The sequence below is a fragment of the Macaca fascicularis genome, chromosome 16 (assembly GCF_037993035.2).
Source record: "Macaca fascicularis isolate 582-1 chromosome 16, T2T-MFA8v1.1".
NCBI lineage: Eukaryota > Metazoa > Chordata > Mammalia > Primates > Cercopithecidae > Macaca > Macaca fascicularis.
In genome coordinates this window covers 38491898-38506975 of record NC_088390.1, presented here as the reverse complement: position 1 = coordinate 38506975, position 15078 = coordinate 38491898, and the positions used below count along the sequence as shown (strand labels likewise).

General features: G+C 45.5%; 1 protein-coding gene and 1 long non-coding RNA gene across 7 annotated transcripts in view; one reads left to right on the top strand and one right to left on the bottom strand.

Moving 5' to 3' along the window:
* LOC102119151 (uncharacterized) overlaps positions 1 to 10535 on the top strand; it is a 37848-nt gene extending 27313 nt beyond the window's left edge. Inside the window, exon 6 of the long non-coding RNA XR_012425507.1 lies at positions 10393 to 10535. This is a non-coding gene — a long non-coding RNA (uncharacterized lncRNA). The remainder of the gene's footprint in view (positions 1 to 10392) is intronic.
* RNF135 (ring finger protein 135) overlaps positions 1 to 15078 on the bottom strand; it is a 29847-nt gene that overhangs the window by 3747 nt on the left and 11022 nt on the right. For 2 of the 6 annotated variants that reach the window (XM_005583388.5, XM_005583386.5), the window contains exons 2-3: positions 13907 to 14050; positions 10323 to 10485 (exon numbers count right to left, since the gene is read on the bottom strand). The exons of 1 other annotated variant lie outside the window; for it this stretch is intronic. In XM_005583388.5, the coding sequence (XP_005583445.4) occupies positions 10323 to 10485; positions 13907 to 14050 (307 nt within the window). Of the gene's footprint in view, positions 1 to 3322; positions 3388 to 10322; positions 10486 to 13906; positions 14051 to 15078 lie in introns of all 6 variants that reach the window. 3 more of the 6 variants (XM_074018972.1, XM_005583389.5, XM_045375165.3) reach the window with 2 other exon arrangements.

Below are 15078 nucleotides of genomic sequence, written 5' to 3'. Positions count from 1 at the left end.
AGCCCCATACCAGCCCCACAGATAGAAGGTATTTTATGCACACTCATAAAATAAAATTAACTAACACAGTTCCAGGGGATTGCAGCATCCTAACACCTAGAATATCCAGGATCCCCAAGTCAATGCTTTAAACAGGTGTTAAACTGGGTAACATGAGTTGGTGTGAAACTCATCACCACTGCTGACACCTCCTAATTCCCTCTCAATGTGCTAAAGTTTAATTATTAACTTAAAGCAGTCATCTGTGCTAGAGTGCAATGACCACGTCAGGCAGATAAGTAAGGGAAGTCCTAGAGTGCAGACTTTGAAGGCAAAATCTTGTCCTATTTGTATCTTGAAGTGACAGCAGCTGAAGTGAATCTAAGACTCTGCCTGAGAAGAGACAAAAGACCTTGTCTAGGGTGTGCTTGTGATAACTTAGGTCATGAGAGCAAGAGAGCTGCCTGTCAAGAGGTCATCCTCAAAGTTCAGGTGGGAACTGAAGCAATCCATGTGTCCATAGAAAGAGAAATGGATAAAGAAATGTGATGTATACATACAATGGAATATTATTTAACCTTAAAAAGTAACAAATTATGGCAGGGCGTGGTGGCTTACACCTGTAATCCCAGCACTTTGGGAGGCCAAGGCGGGCAGATCACAAGGTCAGGAGTTCAAGACCAGCCTGGCCAATATGGTGAAACCCCATCTCTACTAAAAATACAAAAATTAGCCAGGTGTGGTGGCACGCGGCTGTAGTTCCAGCTACTTGGGAAGCTGAGGCAGGAGAATCGCTTGAACCCGGGAGGCGGAGGTTGCAGTGAGCCGAGATCATGACACTGACTCCAGCCTGGGCGACAAAGCGAGACTCCATCTCAAAAAAAAGGTAATGAATTCTGGCTAGACACGGTGGCTCACGCCTGTAATCCCAGCACTTTGGGAGGCTGAGATGGGCAGATCACCTGAGGTCAGGAGTTCCAGACCTCCCTGGCCAACATGGCAAAACCCTGTTGCTACTAAAAATACACACACAAGCCGGGCGCGGTGGCTCACGCCTGTAATCCCAGCACTTTGGGAGGCCGAGGCGGGCGGATCACAAGGTCAGGAGATCGAGACAATCCTGGCTAGCACGGTGAAACCCCGTCTCTACTAAAAATACAAAAAATTAGCCGGGCGCGGTTGTGGGCGCCTGTAGTCCCAGCTACTCGGGAGGCTGAGGCAGGAGAATGGCGTGAACCCGGGAGGCGGAGCTTGCAGTGAGCCGAGATCGCGCCACTGCACTCCAGCCTGGGCGACAGAGCGAGACTCCGTCTCAAAAAAAAAAAAAAAAAAAAAAAAAAATACACACACACAAACACACACACACACACAAAATTAGTCAGGGGTGGCAGCACATGCCTATAATCCCAGCTACTACTCAGGAGGCAGAGGTGGGAGAATCGCTTGAATCCAGGAGGCACAGGTTGCAGTGAGTTGAGATCGTGCCACTGCACTCCAGCCTGGATGATAGAGCAAGACTCCATCTCAAACAACAAAAAAAAAGTAACAAATTCTGATATATGCTACAACATAGGTGAGCTTGGGGAACATTACACTAAGTGAAGTAAACCTCTCACACACAAATATTGTATGATTCCACTCACATGAGGTATCTAGAATAGTCAAATTCATAGACAGAAAGTGGAATAGTGGTTGCTGGGTGTGAGGGGGTTGAGGGAATGTGGAATTGTTGCTTAATGGATATAGTTTCAATTCTGCAACATGAAGCAAGGCATGGTGGCCCATGCTTATAGTCCCAGCTAGTTAGGAGGCTGAGGCAGGAGGATCACTTGAGGCCAGGAGTTCCAGACCAGCCTGGGCAACATAATGAGACCCTGTCTCTACAAAACAATTCTTTTTTTTTTTTTGAGATGGAGCGCTCTGTCGCCCAGGCTGGAGTGCAGTGGCGCAATCTCAGCTCACTGCAAGCTCCACCTCCCGGGTTCACGCCATTCTCCTGCCTCAGCCGCCCGAGTAGCTGGGACTACAGACGCCTGCCACCACACCCGGCTAATTGTTTGTATTTTTAGTAGAGACAGGGTTTCACCATGTTAGCCAGGATGGTCTCGATCTCCTGATCTTGTGATCCGCCCACCTCGGCCTCCCAAAGTGCTGGGATTACAGGCCAAACAATTCTTTAAATAGCTGAACATGGCGGTGTGAGCCTACAGTCCTGGCTACTGGGGAGGCTGAAGCAGGAGGACTGAGGTTACAGTGAGCCATGGTTGTGCCACTGTACTCTAGCCTGGGCAACAAAGTAAGACCTATCCCTAAAATTAAAATTAAAGTTACAGGTCAGGCACAGTGGCTCACACCTGTAATCCCAGCACTTTGGGAGGCCAAGACAGGTGGATCACCTGAGCCCAGGAGTTCAAGACCAGCCTGGCCAACATGGCGTAACCCTGTCTCCACTAAAAATACAAAACGAATTAGCCAGGTGTGGTGGTGGATGCCTGTAATGCCAGCTACTCCGGAGGCTGAGGCAGGAGAATCGTTTGAACCCAGGAGGTGGAGGTTGCAGTGAGCCAAGATCGTGCCATTGCATTCCAGCCTGGGCAACAAGAGTGAAACTCCGTATCAAAAAAAAAAAAAATTAAAGTTACAAAAAAGAAAATGATCTGGAGATTGGTTATATGATAATGTAAGCACACTTAACAGTACTGAGCTCTGAGCTGCCTACATTTTTGTTGTTGTAGCCAAGGCTGGAGTGCAGTGGCCCGATTTCAGCTCACTACAACTTCTGCCTCCCAGGCTCAAGTGATACTCCCACTTCAGCCTCCCAAGTAGCTGGGACTACAGGCGTGCGCCACCACAGCAGGCTAGTTTTTGTATTTTTGGTAGAGAAGTGGGTCTCACTGTTACCCAGGCTGCTCTTGAACTCCTGGACTCAGGTGATGTGCCCACCTCAACCTCCCAAAGTGCTGTGATTACAGGCGTGAGCCACTGCACCTGACTGAGCTGCCTACTTGAAAACAGTAAATTTTATGTTATATGTATTTTCACCACAATTTAGAAAAACACAAACTTCAGATGAATATCACTGTTCTCCTATTTAGCTGATAGGATTGTTACTTATTGTTAATTAGTGTTTTTAAAATGTTTGACTGGGCACAGTGGCTCACGCCTGTAATCCCAACAATTTTGGGAAGTTGAGTCAGGAGGATCACTTGAGCCCAAGGGTGGGAGACCAGCCTGGGCAACATGGCAAAACCCCATCTCTACAAAAAGTACAAAAAAATTAGCTGAGTGTGGTGGCACACGCCTGTATTCCCAGCTACTTGGGAGTCTTCGGCGGGAAGATCACCTGAGCCTGGGAGATTGAGGCTGCAGTGACTGCGCCACTGCACTCCAGCCTGGGTAACAAAGAACCTGCCTCAAAATAAAAAAATTAATTAATTAATTAATTCAGCAGAATGCAGATTATAAACAAAAGAAAAAGAAAGGAAAAAAATTTTTATAAACGTTTGCAAGACCTACTGAAGTTATTTACTTTTTTTTTTAATTAACACTCCCTAATACTTTTATCTCTATTGATGAGAGAAATAATCTACACTTAACCATGGAAAAACTGATAATTTTCCAAAGAATCATGGTTATCCAGTTAAGAGCAACATTTTAAGCAGAGCAATATCCTTAAACATGAAAATGCTATGAGATATGTCTATAAAGTGGCACTACGCAAATCTTATTTAAAATTCGCTAGGGGCTCAGTGTGGTGGTTCATGCCTATAATCCCAGCGCTTTGGGAGCCAAAGCACAAGGATTGCTGGAGGCTAGGAGATCAACACCAGCCTGGGCAATAAAGTGAGATCCCTGTTTCTATTTAAAAAACAAATAAGGCCAGGCGCAGTGGCTCACGCCTGTAATCCCAGCACTTTAGGAGGCTGAGGCAGGCAGATCACCTGAGGTCAGGAGTTTAAGACCAGCCCGGCCAACATGGTGAAACCCCGTCTCTACTAAAAATACAAAAATTAACCAGATGTGGTGGTGGCAGCTTGTAATCCCAGCTGCTCAGGAGGCTGAGGTAGGAGAATCGCTTGAACCCGGGAGGCAGAGGCTGTGGTGAGCCGAAATCATGCCACTGCACTCCAGCCTGGGCGACAGAGCGAAACTCTGTCTCAAAAATAATAATAATAATAATAAACAAATAAAACAAAATGCACTAGGATACATGCTGAGATATACTTGAAATGAGTCAAAGGTTTAAATGTAAAACATGAAACCACAGATTTAAATGTAAACTGTAAAAGTAAAAACACACACATATACCTGAGAAAATTCCTTTCTAAACTTCAGGGGGTTGAGTTTTCTAACTAAAACTTGAAATCTACAATGCATAAAAGAAAAAACGAATAAAATTTACTACACGAAAATAGAAGCAAGACCTCTTCTCCACAAAAAAATAAACAAAAAATTAACTGAGCGTGGTAGCGCCACCTGCAGTCCCACCTACTCAAGGAGCTAAGATGAACTAATTGCTTGAGCCCAGGAGTTCCAGGCCAGCCTAGGCAACATAGCAAAACCCTGTCTCTCCCCAAAACACAAGAATTAGCCGGGCGCGCTGACATGTGCCTGCGGTCCCAGCTACTCAGGAGGCTAAGGAGGGAGGATCACTTGAGCCTGGGAGGTCAAGGCTGGGGTGAGCCATGATCGCACCACTGCACTCCAGCCTGGGCAACAAAGTAAAACCTTGTCTCAAAAAAATAAAAAAGAAATATTTAGAGCCCAGGAATTGCCACAGCACTCTAGTCAACCAGTCTAGGCAACAGAACAAGACCCTGTCTCCTGTCTCTAAAAAAAAAAAATTGAGGCCAGGCATGGTGGTTCACACCTGTAATCCCAGCACTTTGGCAGGCAGAGATAGAAGGATTGCTTGAGCCTAGGAGTTTGAGACCAGCCTGGGCAAAACAGTGAGATTTCATCTCTATAAAAAATTATGTAAAGGCCAGGCGCGGTGGCTCATTCCTGTGTAATCCCAACACGTTGGGAGGCCAAAGCAGGTGGATCACCTGAGGTCAGGAGTTTGAGACCAGCCTGACCAACATGGAGAAACCCTGTCTCTACTAAAAATATAAAAATTAGCCAGGTGTGGTGCCACAGGCCTGTAATCTCAGCTACTTGGGAGACTAAGGCAGGAGAATCGTTTGAACCCGGGAGACAGATGTTGCAGTGAGCCAGGTCACACTTTTGCACTTTAGCCTGGGCAACAAGAGCGAAACTCCTTAAAAAAAAAAAAAAAAAAAAATTATGTAAATTAAAAAATGTCTATATGGCATTATAAAACCTGTAAAAGATACATAAAAAGACAAATGACATATTAAGAAACAAAATTTGCAATTCATATAACAAATAAAAGGTTAATCTCTTTAATTTACAAAGAGCTCCTAAATGTCAATTTTTAGAAGACCAATAACACAAGATATGAAAGACAATTCATGGAGAAACACAAATTAAAAGTGTAGTATAGGCCGGGCATGGTGGCTCATGCCTGTAATCCCAGCACTTTGGGAGACCAAGGGAAGCAGATCACCTGAGGTCAGGAGTTCGAGACCAGCCTGACCAACATGGCAAAACCCCGCCTCTACTAAAAGTACAAAAATTAGTCAGGCCTGGTGGCGGTGCCTGTAAGCCCAGCTACTCAGGAGGCTGAGGCAGGAGAATCACTTGAACCTGGGAGACAGAGGTCGCAGCGTGCTGAGATCGCCCCACTGTGCTCCAACCTGGACGACAAGAACAAGATTCAGTCTCAAAAAAAACAAAAAACAAAAAAAACCCAAAAACGTGCAGTATACTCTCACATCAATATATTTTCTTGAGTCACAGTTTCATTCTTATTGCCCAGGCTGGAGGACAATGGCACAGTCTTGGCTCACTACAACCTCTGCCTGCCGGGTTCAAGCGATTCTCCTGCCTCAACCTCCCAAGTATCTGGGATTACAGGCACCCACCACCAAGACTGGCTAATTTCACATCAATATTTTCACCCATGAGATTGGTTTAAAAAAAAAAAAGGAGGCCAGGCGCGGTGGCTCAAGCCTGTAATCCCAGCACTTTGGGAGGCCGAGGCGGGCGGATCACGAGGTCAAGAGATCAAGACCATCCTGGTTAACCCGGTGAAACCCTGTCTCTACTAAAAAATACAAAAAAACTAGCCGGGCGAGGTGGCGGGCGCCTGTAGTCCCAGCTGCTCGGGAGGCTGAGGCAGGAGAATGGCGTGAACCCGGGAGGCAGAGCTTGCAGTGAGCTGAGATCTGGCCACTGCACTCCAGCCTGGGCGACAGAGCGAGACTCCGTCTCAAAAAAAAAAAAAAAGGCAAATGTCTGCCAACACACTCAGTTGGCAGGTTGGGGACACACACTTTTTCTGTGGGAGTGAAGACTGGTATAACCCAACAGGAGGGTGATTTAGCAATGTATATCAAAATGACAAATGAATTCACCCTATGACCCAGCTAGCTTCACTACAATTTGAGCTACAATTATATCTGCACCCATATGAAACAATGTACACGCAGTTATTGATTTTAGCATTATTTGTCACTGTAAACAATTGGAAACAATCATGCATTCACCTGTAGAGGACTGAGTAAATAAATATTGGCATACCCAGATATTAGAATACTGAGCAGCTGTAAAAGGGAAAATGCGGCCGGGCGCGGCGGCTCATGCCTGTAATCCCAGCACTTTGGGAGGCCAAGGCAGGTGGATCACAAGGTCAGGAGATCGAGACCATCTTGGCTAACACGGTGAAACCCCGTCTCTACTAAAAATACAAAAAATTAGCCAGGCGTGGTGGCGGGCGCCTGTAGTCCCAGCTACTCAGGAGGCCGAGGCAGGAGAATGAGTGATCCCAGGAGGCAAAGCTTGCAGTGAGCCAAGATCACACCACTGCACTCCAGCCTGGGCAACACAGCAAGACTCCGTCTCAAAAAAAAAAAAGGGGGGGGGGCGCGGAAATGCTCTAGGTACTAAAAAAAGCAAAGAAAAAATGTCCTAAGTACTGTACTGTAAAATGAAGATTAAGTAAAAGACAAAAGCAAAATGCAGGATAATATACATAATGTGCTATCTTTTGTGTATAAAAAAAAGATTGGGAGAAAGAAGAATATAAATTCATATTCGCTGACATTTGCATAAATAACTTCTGAACACTCAAAAAACTATAATAAAAGTGGTACACTGAGATGAGAGAATGGGGCAATTGGCAAGGATGGAAGAGAGATTGGGCTGTATGCCCTTTTTATACTGTTCGTTGTTTTGTTTTTTTTTGAGACGGAGCTTCGCTCTCGTCACCCATACTGGAGTGCAGTGGCTCACTGCAACCTCCGCCTTCCGGGTTCAAGTGATTTTCCTGCCTAAGCCTCTGGAGTAGCTGGCACTACTGGAGCGTGCCACCACATCTGGCTAATTTTTTGTAGTTTTAGTAGAGACGGGGTTTCACCATGTTGGCCAGGCTGGTCTCGAACTCCTGACCTCAGGTGATCCACCTGCCTCGGCCTCACAGTGCTGGGATTACAGGCATGAGCCATGGCGCCCAGTCCTGTTTTGATTTTTGAATGAGAAATTTTAAATGTAACCCCCCAAAATTTAAAAATTGATCTTAAATTTGTATAAATAAAATCACTAAGGAACCCAACCTAAGTTTAGAAGCACACAGGATACGAGGGTGCTTCTTTCTCAGATAATTTTTGGAACAATAAACTGCTCTCTAATTGTTTTCCTTAAGAAACTTTTCCCGCCGGGCGCGGTGGCTCAAGCCTGTAATCCCAGCACTTTGGGAGGCCGAGGCGGGTGGATCACGAGGTCAGGAGATCGAGACTATCCTGGCTAACATGGTGAAACCCCATCTCTACTAAAAATACAAAAAACTAGCCGGGCGTGGTGGTGGGCGCCTGTAGTCTCAGCTACTTGGGAGGCTGAGGCGGGAGAATGGCGTGAACCCGGGAGGCAGAGCTTGCAGTGAGCCGAGATCACGCCACTGCACTCCAGCCTGGGAGACACAGCGAGACTCCGTCTCAAAAAAAAAAAAAAAAAAAAAAAAAAAAAAAAGAAACTTTTCCCAAGGAATCATGCTTCTCCATTTACATAAGAAATGATTCTTATTCTTCTTCTTCTTTTTTTTTTTTTTTGAGACAGAGTTTCATTCTTGTTGCCTAGGCTAGAGTACAATGGTGCAACCTCTGCCTCCCAGGTTCAAGTGATTCTTGTGCCTCCACCTCCTGAGTAGCTGGGATTACAGGCACCCGCCACCACGTCCAGCTAATTTTTGTGTTTTTAGTAGAGACAGGGTTTCGCCAGGTTGACCGGGCTGGTCTTGAACTCTTGGCCTCAGGTGATCCACCCGCCTCAGTCTCCCAAAGTGCTGGGATTACAGGCATGAGCCACTGCACCGGCCAGAAATGATTTTTAAAGTAGCATAAGATTGTTTAAATATGAAAATATAAAGGATATAAAAGCTATCAGAAGAGGAAAAGCTACAGAAGAAATGCCTCTAAAGCATATGAAGCTAGCAGTGGCCAGAGCAGGAGGAAGAACCCTGGGAGACCAGATAGAGCTAACGTCTAATGTCTGACAAGAAGGTGTTAGTTATTTTTCAATAACTCTGGAAGAACAACAGAGAAACTACAGGACCAGGACAGAAAAGTTCTTTTCTATATTGTACTATTTAATATTAACATTAACACACTCCCCAGAGATTATATCTTTTTTTTTTTTTTTTTTTTTTTGAGACGGAGTCTCGCTCTGTTGCCCAGGCTGGAGTGCAGTGGCGCGATCTCGGCTCACTGCAAGCTCCGCCTCCCGGGTTCACGCCATTCTCCTGCCTCAGCCTCCCGAGTAGCTGGGACTACAGGCGCCCACAACCGCGCCCGGCTAATTTTTTGTATTTTTAGTAGAGACGGGGTTTCACCGTGGTCTCGATCTCCTGACCTTGTGATCCGCCCGCCTCGGCCTCCCAAAGTGCTGGGATTACAGGCGTGAGCCACCGTGCCCAGCTGGAGATTATATCTTGATAGACTGTATCAAGAACTAGTTACAAAGTGGCATGCTGGTTTCATTTGTTTGTAGACAAGATCTCCCTCTGTTGCCCAGGATGGAATGCAGTGGCATGATCACTCAGCCTTGAACCCCTGGCTCAAGTGATCCTCCAGCCTTAGCCTACAGAGTAGCTGGGACTACAGGTGTGCACCAACACATCTGGTTATTTTTTATTTTTTGTAGAGACAGGAGCTCTCTCCATTGTCCAGGCTGGTCTCGAACTCCTGGCCTCAAGAGATCCTCTCACCTCAGCCTCCCAAAGCACTGGGATTACAGGCATGAGCCACCGCACTTGGCCTATATGCTTTGTTAAGAAAGACATTTACAGCCAGGTGCAGTGGCTCACACCTGTAATCCTAGCACTTTGTGAGGCTGAGGCGAGCCTTGAGGTCAGGAGTTCGAGATCAGCCTGTCCAACATGGTGAAACTCTGTCTCTACTTTAAAATAAAAAAAAGAAAAGAAAAAAAAAAAACCCGTGAAAATTAGCCAGGCATGGTGGCGCACGCCTGTAATTCCAGCCAAGATCGCACCACTGCACTCAAGCCTGGGTGACGGAGTGAGACTCTGTCTCAAAATAAAACAAAAACAAAAACAAAATAATTTAAAAAAAAAAAAAAGGAAGACATTTACTAGTTAAAAATTTAAGGCTGGGCACGGTGGCTCACGCCTGTAATCCCAGCACTTTGGGAGGCTGAGGAGGGCAGATCATGAGGTCAGGAGATCGAGACCAGCCTGGCCAACATGGTGAAACCCCATCTCTACCAAAAACACAAAAAATTAGCCAAGCATGGTGGCGGCGCCTGTAGTCCCAGCTACTCGCGAGGCTGAGGCAAGAGAATGGCCCGAACCAGGAGGCAGAGCTTGCAGTGAGCCGAGATGGCGCCACTGCCCTCCAGCCTGCGCGACACAGCGAGACTTCATCTCAAAAAAAAAAAAAAAAGAAAAAAAGAAAAAAAAAATTTTTAAGTGGCCTTTTCAGAATCTCTGCAGTAAGATAACACACTTGATCAGTAAGGACCTGGGTGCATGGATCTTCAAAAATGAGTTTCTATCTATTAAGGACTTGTGATACATCACACCTTCAGTCATTGCCAAAAACATTCAGCCACAAAATCACTTCAGCCCACCCCTACCTGATTCATGACACCACAGTGGTAATACAGTGGGACTCTGGGATCCTATCCCCAGAGAACAAAGCCATGGAGCACTTTGCCACTCCCTGCAACTTCCATATTTAATCATCCTCCAATAAGTAAGATCAGCTCACCCTGCGTTTGTGCTTCAGGAGCCTCTTTCCGGGCGACGTTTTCTCGTAATTTTTCCTGAATTTCTTCTAGGTCTTGGAGAATATCTCTGATTCTCCCTGCAGCTGTGTCGGAAATCAACAGCTTTGGAGAAGTCACGGAAAGATCCACCCCAGAAGAAAAAACCTATTGATGAATCATTTAAAACTGAATAAATGGAAGTCCCCTATGCAGTCTATCAACTATTATATTCAAGTTCTTTTATTCATCTATAATTTTCTATGTAATTCCCAGCAAGTTTTTTTTTTTTTTTTTTTTTTTGAGACGGAGTCTCGCTCTGTCGCCCAGGCTGGAGTGCAGTGGCGCGATCTCGGCTCACTGCAAGCTCCGCCTCCTGGGTTTACGCCATTCTCCTGCCTCAGCCTCCTGAGTAGCTGGGACTACAGGCGCCCGCCACCGCGCTCGGCTAATTTTTTGTATTTTTAGTAGAGACGGGGTTTCACCGTGGTCTCGATCTCCTGACCTTGTGATCCGCCCGCCTCGGCCTCCCAAAGTGCTGGGATTACAGGCTTGAGCCACCGCGCCCGGCCTTTAGGCACATCTTGTAGGGGCTTTATAAAATAAATACTACAGATAGTTACTGAGATAAACCATGGAGGTCAGAATAACCTTTTCAGCTGGGTGTGGTGGCTCACACCTATAATCCCAGCTACATGGAGGGTGAGGCAGGAGAATCACTTGAATCTGGAAGGTAGAGGTTGTAGTGAGCTGAGAAGATCATGCCACTGCACTACAGCCTGAGCGACAGAGCGAGATTCCATTTCAAAAAAAAAAAAAAAAGAACGTTTTCCCACCTCTATCATTATATCATGTCGCTTCCCAAGAGCTACCTCTCAAATTGCCTGCATCTAGGTCCTGCTTGCTGGGGCCTCCAACACATGCTCCCTGATTTTCTTTAGCCTCAGGTCCTGTTCTTCCCCAATACAGCCCTTTATCTGCTTACCAACTTCAACCCCTGACTTTCCTTCCCACCTTTGCATAATCCACTCCCCATTCTTTCCACCAATCAAAATATGGTAGTATTACACTTATTGAGTGTCTTCTACATGCTAGGTATTGCCCTTCTCTCATTTGCATAACAACCTCACAAAGTAGGTTTAGCAACCTGTAAAGAATCTCCATTTTACAAAAGAAGATAAAGTTCATGAAGGTTAACTAAATTGCCACAGTTAATTATAACAGCCCACATTTTAACATTGCTTAAGCACTTTTTTATACCTCTTTTAATCCTCACAATAAACCAATGATGTGGCAGGCCCTGTATCATTATTTCTATATTACAGATAGGAACCTGAGACGCAGATGGATGAAGTGACTTGCCCAAGGTCCTAATACTAGTGAATGACAATGTCAAGTCTGAAAGTCAGACTTTCCTTTTTTTTTTCTGAGACGGAGTTTCACTCTGTTTCCCAGGCTGGAGGGCAGTGGCGCGATCTCGGCTCACTGTAAACTCCGCTTCCCAGGTTCACGCCATTCTCCTGCCTCAGCCTCCTTAGTAGCTGGGACTACAGGTGCCCACCACCACGCCCAGCTAATTTTTTGTATTTTTAGTAGAGTCAGGGTTTCACCACATTAGCCAGGATGGTCTCAATCTCCTGACCTTGTGATTTGCCCGTCTCAGCCTCCCAAAGTGCTGGGATTACAGGCGTGAGCCACCACGCCCGGCCGGACTCTCAGACTTTCTATTCCAACACGTCACATCTCTGAAGATGCATTTATTTATACATTCAGTGGGTATTTGTTGAGCCCCTACTATAAGTGGGTACTTGGGTACTGTGCTAGTGCCTGGGGACACAATGGTGGACAAAAGAACAAAAGCATCAGCCAGGCGCAGTGGCGCACTCCTGTAATCCCAGCACTTTGAGAGGCTGAGGCAGGTGGATCACAAGATCGGGAGTTTGAGGCCAGCCTGGCCAATATGATGAAACCCCATCTCTACTAAAAATACAAAAATTAGCCAGGCGTGGTGGCAGGCACCTGTAGTACAAGCTACTCAGGAGGCTGAGGCAAGAGAATCACTTGAAGCTGGGAGGCGGAGGTTGCAATGAGCTGAGATGGCACCACTGCACTCCAGCCTGGCAACAGAGCAAGACTCTGTCTCAAAAAAAAAAAAAAAATCAAAAGTCCCTATTCTCATGAAGTTGAGAGTCCAGTGCAGGAAAAGGGAGGGGGACAGACATTAATATAGAGTATGGCACAAGTCATTACAAAGGTGCAATGGTGATAACTACTACAAATGAAAGGTACATGGAGTCCTCAGAGCCTCTAATGGGGGGATTTGATTTGTTTAAGGAAATCAGTGAAGGCTTCTCTCTGAAGAAATGATGTTCTAGCTAGGATCTGAAGGATGAGCAAGTATTACCTAAGTGATGGAGGAAAAGGAGAGCATTCCATGAAGGGTGCCCTGTAGTGGGAAGACGCGAGACACATTGGAGGGACTGTGCAGAGAGTGCAGCTGGAGCTCACAGAGCCAGGCGGCATGAGCAGAGATGAGATTTGAGAGGCAGACAGAGATGGAATCCTACAGGGCTTTGTTGGTCCTGTGAGGATTTGGGTCTTACTCCTGAGCAAACTGATGTAATTTGAATGTTTTAAGCAGATGAGTTACATTTTCAGATTGATGTTTGTGGTAGTCACTGTGATGACCATGAGGAAAACAGACTAGAAGAGGGAGAGTGGAGCATTTGGAAGGCTATGACAGCAATCCAGGCATAAAATTATCAGAGGCTGGGATTAGAGAAGTCTCAAAGGAGCTCGAGAATAAGTAAATAGATTTGAGAGGTAATTAGGCAGGTCTTAAAGCTACAATATGCTGCATATTAGGGTAAGGGAGAAGAAGGTAACATGATTTCCAGGTCTCTGGCTTGTGTACTTGGAAAGATAATGGGGCCAGTATTGAGACAAAAATCCCAGAAAAGGAGCAGCTTAGGACACGTTAAGTGTGATGCTTTGAGATACCCAAGAAGAAAAGATGAGAAGGAAGACATAGCAGCCTAGTGCTCAGAGAAGGCTCCAGCCTGGAGCTATTATTTGTGCACAGAGGTGGTCATTACAGCCATGGATACAGGGAAGACTACCTGGAGGGGAGATAAAGGGACTTACAACTCAGCCTTGAGGAAGTCCAGCATTTAATTCCTGAGCAGAGGAGAGACAGCCTGTAAACAGACTGAGAAGGATCAGCCAGAGAGAGGTGGGGGAAAGCCAAAAGACTCCTGTCCCAAAAGCTAAGAATGAAGGTGTGGTCCACTGTGTCAAAGGCTACTGAAAGGTCAATGAAGACAGGCACCAGAATGTCTATAGGATTTACACAGAGGTCATTGATGATCTTAGAGATAGCTGGTTAGGTGGAGTGACCCTAGCCCACTTGAAGCTTCCCAACATTACCTCAAGCATCCCAAATGTCCAATCATCCATGTCTGGTAGTAAAGAGAACAATAAAAGATTGAGACTTGTTGCTTCAGCTTCAAACGTATTCATGTTGTTCCAGTTGAAAGCAATCCCTAGCCCTATTCCCTCCCACATCCTTTCCTTTCCCAGTGGAGCCTACCTTGCCCAGGATGCTCAGTTCATTGTCTGGTCCAGATTCTGATAGGGGCCTCTGATTCTGCAGGCTCCTGACAATGTCTACAAGATGTTCCACCAGCTCTGTCAGCTCCTGACCAACTTCTGTGAAGCTCTTCTCTACTGCCACCTTTAAAACAGCAAAGTTCAGGTCCTGGGTTCTATAAAACTGGACCCAGGAACCACCACTAGACAGAGGGAGTCATAAATACTGTAGTAATGACATAAAAACAGACATACAGACCAATGGAATAGAACAGAGTACCCAGAAATAAACTCTCACATATAGTTAAATGATTTTTGACAAAGGTGCCAAGACCATTCAACGGGGAAAGGACAGTTTTTTCAACAAATTGTACTGTGAAAATTGGATATATCTATATGCAAAAGAATATGGTTGGACCCTTACGTAACATCATATACGAAAACTAACTCAAAATGGATCAAAGACCTAAATGTAAGACCTAAAATAATACAAGTCTTAGAAAAAAAATAGGGCAAAATTTATGACATTGGATTTGGCAATGATTTATTGTACATGACACTAAAAGCACACACAATGAAAGAAAAAAGGAGGCTGGGTGCGGTGGCTCACGCCGGTAATCCCAGCACTTTGGGAGGCCGAGGTGGGTAGATAATGAGGTCAGGAGATCGAGACCATCCTGGCTAACACGGTGAAACCCGTCTCTACTAAAAATACAAAACACTAGCCGGGCGTAGTGGCGGGCTCCTGTAGTCCCAGCTACTCAGGAGGCTGAGGCAGGAGAATGGTGTGAACCCGGAAGGCGGAGCTTTCAGTGAGCTGAGATGGAGCCGCTGCACTCTAGCCTGGGAGACAGCAAGGCTCCGTCTCAAAAAAAAAAGAAAGAAAAAAAGAGACAAACTGGACTGCATGAAATGTTTAAACATTTGTGCATCAAAAGACACTAACAAAAGAGTAAAAAGGCAATCCACAAAATGGAGAAAATATTTGCAAATCATACATCTGATAAGGCATTAATACCGAGAATATACAGAGAATTTCTAAAACCAACAATGAAAACATATCACTGCCGCTTGCTTGGTTGGTAAAACAAACAAACAAGCAAAAACCCATAAACAACTGAATTTTGAAATGGGCAAAGAACTTGAATAGACATTTCTCCAAAGAAGATATAC